At 54.2% G+C, this 11,238-nt stretch overlaps 2 protein-coding genes across 2 annotated transcripts in view; both read right to left on the bottom strand.

Moving 5' to 3' along the window:
• Window positions 1-7,922, bottom strand: part of Wnt6 (Wnt family member 6) — a 14,170-nt gene extending 6,248 nt beyond the window's left edge. Inside the window, exon 1 of the mRNA XM_021169683.1 lies at window positions 7,589-7,922. Within this exon, the coding sequence (XP_021025342.1) occupies window positions 7,589-7,665 (77 nt within the window). The 5' untranslated portion in view covers window positions 7,666-7,922. The remainder of the gene's footprint in view (window positions 1-7,588) is intronic.
• On the bottom strand, window positions 7,676-8,185 carry LOC110295431 (formin-like protein 20). The gene has a single exon (XM_021163939.1). The coding sequence runs from the start codon at window positions 8,183-8,185 to the stop codon at window positions 7,676-7,678; it is 510 nt and encodes a 169-aa protein (XP_021019598.1).
• Window positions 8,186-11,238: the final 3,053 nt, after the last annotated feature.

The raw sequence follows: 11,238 nt of genomic DNA, 5'->3' as shown, positions 1-11,238 counted from the left end.
GTGAATCACAAGGCCTCCCCTTGAGTCCAGTCCCATTGACCTGGTGTCATTTCCTGACTCCTAGTGTCATATCCTCAAACCTTCCCCCTCCTCCCCCCCCCCCCCCCCCCGCTGAGATGAGAGGAGCCAAGCAGGCCTCTCTGCAGTCATTCACTGTCCCTTCTACCACCTACAAGCTTTAGCTCCTCCTGACTGTGAGGGTTTCTGAAAATTCGCCTTCCCCATCTCCTCCTGCTAAGTTCCCCAGCTCCACCCCCATCCCGTCCCTGCCCTCTGCACACTCCCTACTTTCCCAAGGTTGACTGGACTTATCTTCCCAAGGTCACTCTGCCCCACCCCACCCCCTCCCCTAGCAAAGCAGGAAAGAGTTTGGGGCGTGCAAGGGAGAACTGCAGAACCCTCTTGACCTTGTCTGCTTCCTAGGGGTTAGAGATAGGAAAGGAACCATGCATGGGATATGCAGGACAGGGCCCCCAGGAGGTGGGGCTGGCCCTTCACAGGGTTAAGGGGCTGGCTGACTTCCTGGGAAATCGCCCTGTTGACCAGCTGGTCAGGAGGAGGGATGGGCAGAGATAACACTAGAATCCCAAGGGACCAGCTTGTTCCTACCCCCTGTCCTCACTCCCATCCTAAATACATAGAAAATGAAACTCCAGAAAAGACATGACAGGGGCTTTGAGCAAACTACCCAGCCCTACCTCTGACCCTAGTTTTTGTCAGTTCTGGGTGGGCTGAGCCATTCCAAACCAGTCAGTTTCCTCTCTGGGCTTCAGAAAAAGAGAGAGGGGGGGGGGGGGGAGAGAGAGAGAGAGAGAGAGAGAGAGAGAGAGAGAGAGAGAGAGAGAGAGAGAGAGGAGTTGATGCAAGTGTTCCCCTCCAAGTGGTAAGATCTGACTTCACTTCTAGAACAACTCTCTCCGCCCTCCTCTCCCATGCCCTCTCTTTTGCTTTGCTTCCTGCCCTTTTGTTTCCTTATATAATGAGCTCTGCTTTGGGGGAGTCTGGATTAATGTTGACCTGGGGTCAGTCTAGAGAAGACGTACACTTTTAGAGCAATTTGTCTAATTTGTATTTTTGAAGCCTAGGCTATGTGAGGGTGGGGAATAGATATACTATGTAGGCCGTGGATATAATCATGCTGCACTTTTTAGGGCACAGAAAACATGGCTAGCCCTAAAAGAACTCAGTACACAGACAGGAAGGGACAAGCCTACCAGGCCATTCTAACTGTTGTGACTTACACTGAGAATTTTCTCTCAAGGACTATGGCTGATGGGTCAATGGTCTATAAGATGGCATCAGAGGCCAGACAGTTCCTACTGGCAATGTGTTATAGATCTGAGCCCCAGAGACTCTGAGATTCTGCCTCAGTTATTCTTCTACCTTTGGATTCGGAGAGAAGAAGAAAATGTCAGTGACCTGCTCATTCACCAGAGCCACCTCAGGGACACACAGGTGAGCCACGTGTGTGAAGCTGATGGCCACTTGCTGGAGAGATTCCTCCTTGCAAAGCAAGTCAGGTAATTTTAAAATCTAAGTAGAGCCCAACATAGTTGCATCCAGCTTTCACCCCAACCCTTGGATGCCAGAAGCAGGTTGTGGTCTTTATAGCAAGTTTTAGGCCAGCCAGGTCTATAAGGTAAGACCACGTCTCAATGACAAACATCTCTACCAACAGGGGTTGAGTTGATGGCACACATCTGTAATTGCAGCTACTCAAGAAGCTGAGGTAGGAGGATTGCAAACTCAAAGACTGTCTGGGAGACTTACTAAGACCCCTATCTCAAAATTAGTAAGTTCAGTCATAGGATGCTTGCCTGGCATGCTTGAGGCTGTGGGCTCAATCTCCAGTCCTATTCAAATCAGATGATAAACCCCAAAGCAGGGCTAGAAGGAAATGGCAGCCTGAGTCATGGGAAGACCCCAGGTGGCCTCCCACAGTATGTTCCACACAGTGCATCCCTGCTGTCAGACCTTTGACGCCATCCCTGGCCACACCTCTACATTTCTAGACTCTGCAACTGTAAGTCATCCAGACATCCCCAATCAGTTTCTCTCCACTTGCCCTCACTTGTCCTCAGGAGCACCAGCTTGGCCCCAGCAGCATCCTCCAGTTGTCACCCATTTGAGTGTGCCCTGCCACCATGATTCCTTGTCATCTCCACAATTAGGTAAAAGTCTCATTAAAGACAGGAATCTCACACATGGACATCGTGTCATCATCGGTGGAGTACACTCAGGGTTGTAGGGATGCAGGCTGGGGATGGGTCTGGGGTCTGCCATTTGCTTGTGTGCTATGGAGTAAGCCCCTAGCACGTGAAACATATTTAATACTTGTTGGGTGGATGATAAAAGTTAAACTCCAGTTCCTCAATGGGAAGATGGAAACCATAATACCCTCCCTCCACATATAATGGCCTATGCAGAAAGTGGATCCTAGCAAGTGCTTGTATTCCCAGGCCTGCTCATGCAGGCCTAACAGTAAGGATGTCGGTGGTATGTGTGGAGTCCCAAGAATGTTCTTTCTCCAATACTCTTGTCTTTTCTGTCCAGTCCGGATCTAGGTCTCCTTCAGCCTACCGAGGGGCCAGAGCACCCTCTAGGACCCTCACCTAGTCCAGCTGGCTCACTGAGGCCAAAAGGACCACCCACCACGTGAGTGCTTCTTCACCTCCTTGGAAAACCTCACAGCAAGCATGCCTGCCTCTCTCTCCCTGCCCTAACTCCTTACCCACCCCCACCCCCAAGATACTTCCATTGACCCCACCTCCTAGGAGCCAGCAGAGGGAGCTCTGAGCCCTGGGGCTGTGGGTGGGGGTGTGTGGGGTGGGGGAGGTGGATGGTGGAAAGGGGGCAGAAAAAATGTTGCCTGACGGCTGCTGAGGCTGCTGGGCCTGTGCCCGCCCGCCTGTCCTGTCCTGCTCTGTCTAACTCCTAACTCGGTAATTACTGCTCCCCTCCCCCAGTCCCTACCCCAGTCCCAAACCACCACATCAAAGCCAGTGATGCCCCAGCTCCATTAACCCCTGCCTCACCACTGCCCACCTGTGGCCCCCATTCCCCTTCCTCACACAGGAGAGATTTGGTTCCCTGTGTCATCCCTCTCACTTCTGTCTCCATTGTTTGTTTGTTTGTTTGTTTTTCCAAGAGGCACGGCTTTTCCTCCCAGACAGACCTCACTGGGCAAAAGGGTTTCCCACTGGCCAAAGCTCTGGGAACAATGTTGTCCCCTGGACACCTAGTGGGCAGTTGCCCTACCTTCTGCTCTTGCATTTAGAATAAAGAGCACCTGTCTGATGGAGAGCAATGGGACCTGTGCAGGCCCTGGCCCTCATCCAGATAGATTCCCACTCTCACCGCACACTGAAAGGGAGCAGGACTCAGCCCCACTGTCTCCCAACGCGCAGACTTAGCACTGGGCAAGTCCCCTCCTGTCCCTGGACCTTCTACACTCACCAGTGACCATAACAGACTAGGTTATGTCTCAGTCCTTTCCAGATCAAATTCTAGATTAAACAGAGACCTCAGAGCTCATAGAACCAGCCAAAGATGCCTCCCCTGGCCACAGTTCTCTTCACACGCTCCCAGCTGACCAGGAAAAAAAAATACCTGGCTAGAGGGCGCTCTCACCAGTCTGCAGAGAGTGGGCATCTGGTTCCTGAAGTCTCCTGCTGGCTGGCCTGGGCTGGTTGCTGCCCTGCCCCATTCCCTCCACAGCTGCACTTCCCCATCAAAGTACACATTCTGGAATCCCCCTTGCTGGGCCCTGGTGATGGGGCCTCCCTCTGACCTCCAGCCACCAACTCCTGGCTTCAGATGAGAATGGGGCAGAAGGGAGCCTCACCCCCCAGGAAATGTCACAGTGCCAGGACTCTGGTGGGCCCAGGGCATGCTCTGGCCGGGATCAAGCCAGCCTCCTTTTGCCCCTGCCCTTTTCTGCTCACAGCCTCATTGTCTCTCTGAAGGGGAAGCTGCCAAGGCTGAGTGAGGCCTGGGAAGGGATTGGATAGCTACCCCACCCCCAAGCCATCCCCACTCTAGGGCTTGATGAGAGCCAGCATCAGCATTGACCAGGAAGGGTCAGGAGCCCCAGATGAAGACAGGATGGCCTAGTGACCAGGACCAGTGTGAACACACAAAGGTATGGCAGAGGGTAACTAGAAAACCTGAGCATCAGGAAGAAGTCTGGTCTTTTTCCTGTCTCCCTGTGGGGTCAGCAGTGAGGCTGTCCTTAACCTTTAGCTCTGGCTTCTTTTCCATAAGGGGGGGGGAGACAAAGTGGGATGGCTAGGGGCAGATTAGGCCGCTTCTTCCTAGTGGACAGGGGCGAGGGGCAGAGCTGGGGGAGGCAGATACGTTTCTTTCACAGAAAAGATAAAACAGCCAGAGGAAAGAGGAAGAGAGAAGGGAGATGATCTATTTGGCTTTTCTAGGAGACTGTGCCATTTTCTAGATCCACTGATTGAAGGTATAAATAAAGATGGACCAGACGTGGAGAGGAGAGCAGGGAGCAGAGGAGGAGGGTGATCCGGTGACCTGGGAGCCAGAGTCTCTTTCGTGCTTCGTTCTCTGGACAGGATTCTTGCATAGGTTGGACAGCCTGGAGGCAGGGGCTGAACAAGATGACCTCAAGAGGGCCTGGCCAGTGTCCTGGAATCTTGGATTCTGTGATTCACAAAGATATGGTTACATTGGAGAAATACACAGAGGCTGGCGGCAGAGTTTGGAAGGCATGCATTTGCTACATAGCAAGACCCTGTCTCAAAACTAAACAAGAAAAATTAAAAATAGAAATCTTGCGTTGCACTGGGAGGAGGTGGAGTGGAAAAGAAAGGTGAAAGAAAAACTTCTTTGGAACCAGCAGCCTGGTCCCTGAGTGAATCCAAGGCCTGGGCCACTCTCCAGGACCCTCTTTTAGTGACCTGGACAGTCAAGTCACTCAGAGGCCCTGGAGTCCTCTTAGCCCCTATCCTGACCACAGATAGATTGTGGAAATGGCTGCCTTAGATCACACTGCTTTGCTGACCACCCATGGAGTTTCTGGCCTGGCCATCATCCTCTGAGAAGAAAGGGGAAGAAGGTGGTCAGTGAAGCAGGGCCTGGACCCCAGTCCTGAAGAACCCAGCTCTAACAGGGAGGAGGTAGGGTAGAAAATGTCAAGAACTTCAAGCTAACCATCCAACAAGATCTACCCGCTAGCCCATACCAGGAGGCCTACGTTAGGACAGCAGCATCAGCAGAGAGGCAAAGACCATATGAAAGTCAGCCTGGGCTCAGACCAAAGGAATTAAGTGTCAGAAATAGACAGAGAGGGGCCGAGGCAGGTGGGAGTAGCAGGTTCTCTCCGAGACACATCTGAGAGAAGCATTCGCTGGTCACCTTATCACCCTGGCCTCTCACTCTTCACTGCAGCTGTGGCCATGAAGGCCCCTGTGTTCTCCCACACCTGCCCTCCTCACCTCCTCCCCCACTCCCAGATTCGAAGCCTCAGGGTCAGTCTCCAGAGGGCCCAGGCCCCTCTGCCGTTGGCTTGGCTCCCACCCAGCAGTCCTTCCTGAACGAACAAAGGGATCTTCACAGATACAAATCCAGAAAGCAACACTCCATAAACCTGTGTCCAGCACCTATACTAACCCGAGGCTTCTAGGGCTCTCCAGACAAAGGCTTTGCCTTCCAGGAACAGGGCAAAAACATTCCAGAGAAGACAATTGTCAGTAAAGTGCAGTAACTGCATAGTTGCTCAGGGCATAATGGGAGCCTCAAGGACGTGGGGGGGGGAGGGGGGAGAATGACAGCTTTGTGGAGGAAGTGGGGTTTTAATTGTAAGAAAGAACAATTTAGACCACTGGGGGAGGAAGAACGAGATAGAAAGGATAGCACTGCCCTACATATTGAAAAGGGGCAAAATTATGAAAGGTATGTAAGCGGGAGGAGAGAGAGAGAGAGAGAGAGAGAGAGAGAGAGAGAGAGAGAGAGAGAGAGCTCACGGCCAAACATTATTTTTATTTTTATTTTTTTACTCCTTATTTTGAATTGAAAGTAACCCCACTTTTCATCCCGAGAAGACCTGGGAGATGAGAGGCTGGACTGGGAAGAGGGCTCCTAATGTCAGATCATTTTATAGATCTTCCCCCACAGCCCTCCCGGCAAGCCTGCCACATAGGGAGATTGTTCTTTAAAAACTGAGAGTTTGTAGGTCAAGGTGGGAAAACGATTCACCCAAGACCACAGATTAAGCTGGGATTAGATACGTCTGTCAAAACTGCTAAATACTGCATTGCAGCTAAACCAAGAACTCAAGACGCATGTTTCCTAACCCGAACCTGGATCTTGTATTAGCCCTCTCACTGACACCCACGAGGATGTCTTTCCCGCGTCGCGGAAGGATAGCGGCCAGCAGCTTCCTGTGTGGGCATAGTACTCAATCTCTGTTGAAGAGAGGGATGGGCCTGCCCCACCCCTGGGTCCAAAGCCGCGAAGGCGGGTGAGAGGGCTGAGAGGGTAGAAATTCAGCCAATGGCGGAGCGATATGCAAATGTCGAAGTCCTTGCTTTCTTAGGGTTGGCTAATCTATCAGCACTCTTGCCCAAATCCCTCCTCCTCTCTGAACACTGAACTATTCCGGGCGGGTGTTTGTGGCTCTAAAAAACTAAGAGGAAAAAAGTCTTGAAGATTTGGATCTGAGTTGTCCTGGCGCCCCCACCTCCCCGCTGCCCCTCCTCTGTCCTTCCCCTCAAGGCTCAAAGCTTTGGAAACCCTCGAAATTTGGAAACACCTCGAAGGTGTCTGCTCTGGCTAAATCCAATCCCAGAGTTCGGATCTGAGAATTTACCCCATCTCTCGGCTGGCCAGGCTCCTACTGGCTTCATCAGATCGCTCTCAAGAGTTCCTACACCTCCTCCGCTACACATTAAAAAAAAAAAAAAAATCCTTACTTCCCAGTTCTGGAAGGGAGGGCCTCCGGGATCTCCCCCCTGTCTTTCTTACTCGCTATGGGGAAAGCAGAGAAGTCAGAGTCCTGACTCAGTTTCCCCATTTGCATTCCCTATTCCTGTACTACTGCCACTGCTGAAGGGGCCAGCAATGGTGAGGTGGTAGGCAATGAGGGGCAGGCAAGAGGCAACCGTTTGACTCTCTCTGTCTTACAGCTTTCCACCTTGTTCCTGTCTGTTCCCCAAATCTAGCTCTAGGGCCCTTCTCGTCCCCCCCCCCAACTCCTCACCCCGTTCTCACCCAAACTCTCACTATGGATTTCATGATGTCCAACAGCTCTTCCCTACCTATCTGCCAACTCCTTGATGATGTGAATTGGACACATTTCTTTGGGGGAAGGAAGACTATACGGGAAGAAAACACAATAGAGTATCCAGGGGTACAGAACGTCAAAGTGGCACTTCAGGAGTGCTCGGGCAGAGACCCGAAAGGAACTGTCTGCGAGGGTCCCGGTGCAACCTCCCGATAGCTGGGATCCTGGAGCGGGTAGAGCCTGAAGGCAGCAGGATCGCTGTGCCAAGTCCCAAGACTGGCTCTGGGTCCCCACCCTCTGGTGTTTGGAGCTGCGCGGGAGACAGTCCCACTCAGCACTCACCACCACAGTCCACCGACGTGCGCGGGGCACAAGAGCAGCAGCAGCAGTCCGAGGCGGGAGGGCACCGGCGGCAGCATCCTGAGAGCTCTACCGCAGTCTGGCCCGGGAGGCGGCGGGGTGGGGTGGGGAGTGAAGCTGCGGGGTGAGCCGGGGCGCGCGGGCACCGGGCTTCAGGGCAAACGCGGCGACCGAGGCGGCGGCCGGGAGACTAGGGCTCCGGCGGCGGTGGCGGCGGGGGGGCCCATCCCGGGCGAGGAGGGCGCGGCGGAGGCGGAGAGCGGACCCAGCAGCCAGCTCCTGTGTCTCCTGCGGAGCTCGCTGGAGAGAAGAAATCAGAGCCGGGGGCGGGGGTGGGAGGGGAGCGGGGCCGGAGCGTGGGCGGGGGAGGGGGACAGGGGGGCCACGGGGGTGGCAGTTGCGACAGTCAGGCGGCGGGACTCTTGGGAGGGAGCCGTGCGCCCCGGGGCGGCGGGCGCAGAGCGCAGCGGAGGGCGGGTGCTGGGGCGGGGCCGCGCGCTCACGGGTGCGGGTCCCGCCCGCCTGCCCCTCTCCTAGCCTCTGCGGGGTTGTCCCCTGCCATCCCTGGACCTGGGGCATGGAGGGGCGGGATGAATAGTCGAGAAGGGTAAGGGGGGAGGGAGGAAGAAGAACTGGGGAAGGGGGACTGGCTGGGAGACGTTTGACAGGTTTGTTGACTGTAAAGAGAGAAAACTTCCCAGGAATGAGGGAGTTTGGGGGGAGGGAACAGTACGTAGGGATGTACAGATGGGGGCCAGGGAGGAAGTCGGCCGGGGGCGCAGGATGCTCGGTAGAAGGCTGTCCAACTGGATCGCCAGCCCAACGAACTTAGGAGGCGTTACCAACTCCCGCGTCTTTTGCCCCTTCTTCAGCCTCTGTCCCAGCAAGGGAACGAGCCCGAGGCCTGGGTTCTAGCTCCCTAGCCTTGCGGCCGCAGCCAGCCTGTGTTGGGGGCGGACAGTGTGGGGGAGATAAGACAGCAAGTGGAACCTCTCCAGGGCCTGCGCTCCAGTATTCGCTACTCATAAACGTGGCTGAGGGCCGAGGTTGCTGACTTCCAAGAGAAGAAGGGTCAGCTCTGGCTGTGGTCAGGTCTCACTTGTCCGCGGGTTCCTGGAGCCTCAAGTTCCTCCCCCAACTTGGCCAGGGCAGAAGGGGTGGGAGAGCCAGCTGCAGGTGAGATGGCGTTTATCTGATTCTCTAATGCCACAAAAATGTCTTTGATGCCCCTGACCCCCTCCCCACGGGGGGGAGATCAAAGGCCTCGTGGGGAGGAGGGACAGCTCCATTCATCAAGCCAAGCGGCTGGCAGCGGGCGGCAGCCTCTGCTGCTCTGGCCTGGGGCAGAGGCCCCCCGACGTGCCCCAGGAGTGCAGAGGGACAGGTGGTGCGGACATTCCGAAGCAGGAGCCAATTTCCCCGCCACCGCTATCTAGAGGGCCCATCAACCTTAAACAGGGGACCTTAAGCCCACGTGGCAGAAATTTCACACCAGAGGGGAAAGTTCCTTGTCGTTTGGGGTGGGGAGGAATTTAGAAGTGGAAACGGAGAACAGTGCCAAGATAGACAAACACCGCTGGTGAGCAAAGAGGAGGACCGGTCCAGAGAATCGTCCAGAGAGTGGGGCAAATGGGCAAAGATGAGACTGGGGGGGCCAGAAAGAAGGTAGGAGAAGGCCACAGATGCCTACATCAGGAGGGGGAGCAGATCTGAGGAAAGAAGATGAATGGCAGGGAGAAGGGATGGAAAAGCCGGAGCCTAGACACAAACAAATAAGGCCTTGGGTTTTCTGGGCGTCCTAATGAGGATTCTGGGTGTCAACGGTGTACCAGTGTAGTCCTTGTCCTGAATAAGGAGATTTGCAGAGTGTGAGGCCCTCTGGGGAAGGAAAGGAGCAGAGAGAGGAGACAGCGCTCAGCCAGACACTGGACCAACCTATGCTTCTTCCATTCTCATGCACTGCACCGCTCCAGCACACAGCAATTTTGTACACAGCCTTTCGTACTAGTACTAATGCCAAGCACTGTGGACACCACCACACCCGTGGGCATAGCTCATTCAAAGATATACCAGGCCAAGTGAATACTGGGGCTAGCGTTGGTGCCAACCTGGCAGCTAGGAGGTGTATGGCGTCCCCGGAGGGTGCAGGTGGGCCAATGACCAGCTCCCTGGGATCCAGTGTCTTAGTTTCAAGCCCCTTACCCAGCCTGCTACTGTTATTGCAGATTATGAAATGCTCTCCCTGTCCTGCATTCTTCTCTGAGGCAAGAATTTTAATGTATTTGTCTTTGTCATCAGGGGACCTGGGCTCTGGGATAGCCCTGAGAAGGGAGCGCCCCAAATCTACTCTTTGTTGATTCCAGACCCTAGGGTTTCTTGGTTCTCCAGCCTCCCCTCCCCACCCCCATGTCCTATCCCTGCCCCCTCGCTCTCCCCCCCCCAGACACCGTCTCTCTGTGGGGTGGATAAAAATGATGTTATTGAAACAACAGAATTGGGAGCAGTGGCAGGGAGCAGGGATCAGCTCAGGAAACTGGGGCATTTGCCAAGAAGCCTGCTCCCCCGCAGGCAGCCTTTCTGCCCCCACCCCCCACCTTTCCTCTAAACACACACAGTCGGTCCCACCCCTCCTGCAATGTGCTCCAGCCAGATCTTGCAGAATCTTTAGCCATCCCTGGACTCTCCTTCCCCACCAGAGTCCCACTCCAGAGTCACTTGACAAACACTGCCTTGCAGAAGCATCAGAACAGGGAAGGCCAGGGTAGACCTTCTGGAGCCCCTGTTCCAGAACTTTGGTTCCAAGGCATTGGCATTTGTCATCTGGGGAAACCAGGGCTCTGGGATTACCCTGCCTTGCCCACAGGTGCTCCCCATAGGTGCTCCCCATTTATGTATTATCTGAACAGAGACAGATTGAACACCTTTGCCTTTTTTTGTCCCCTCAAACCTTCAGAGATACAAGTTTGGGGGTTCTGGAAGTGTCAAGTCACTACTGTTACCTTAGTAGATTTTTTTTTCCCCAGAGAGCAGAGCTGAAGAATTGAGACATACAAACAGCTACAGATATGTGTGCACACATGCACACTCAGACATGCTATCAGATGCACACAGACAAATGGACAACCCCACAGAAATCACACCCTTAACTCCCCCACCCCTCCACGATAGTTAATTTTCATGAGCAGATACAGATGGGGGGAGACATGGTGGCCTTGCTGGGGGTGAAATTCATGCCAACCACCATGACGGCCACACCCATGTACACACAATCACACACACACACACAGGGCCTCTGCATATATGTCCATATAGAGAAGCAGAAGAGGTAGTGGTACAGAGGTAAGCGGTGAGTTGAGACTGTGGTGGGCACTGGGAGCCTCCACCCCTTCCTCCATCACTCCACCCCTGTGAACCTGTAAATTCCACTCACTGCTAGGCTCTGGTACAAAGACCCTGCAGAGGAGACTTGGGTGTCTGACTGTGGGGTTGAAGAGGAAGGAGGGGCAGAGGTGGGGACTGTGGAGGGGGGAGAGGCAGCTGGAGACAGATAACATCAGAACTGCTGCAGGCAAAAGCAGAGTGCTCTGCCTCCACTGGTCTCTCTCTCTCTCTCTCTCTCTCTCTCTCTCTCT

Source organism: Mus caroli, chromosome 1, assembly GCF_900094665.2.
Source record: "Mus caroli chromosome 1, CAROLI_EIJ_v1.1, whole genome shotgun sequence".
Lineage (NCBI taxonomy): Eukaryota > Metazoa > Chordata > Mammalia > Rodentia > Muridae > Mus > Mus caroli.
This window is presented reverse-complemented; position numbering and strand designations above follow the sequence as displayed.

Excerpts from the sequence above, each read along its gene's own strand:
- LOC110295431 (XM_021163939.1), bottom strand. The coding sequence starts at position 8,185 with ATGCCCCAGGTCCAGGGATGGCAGGGGACAACCCCGCAGAGGCTAGGA.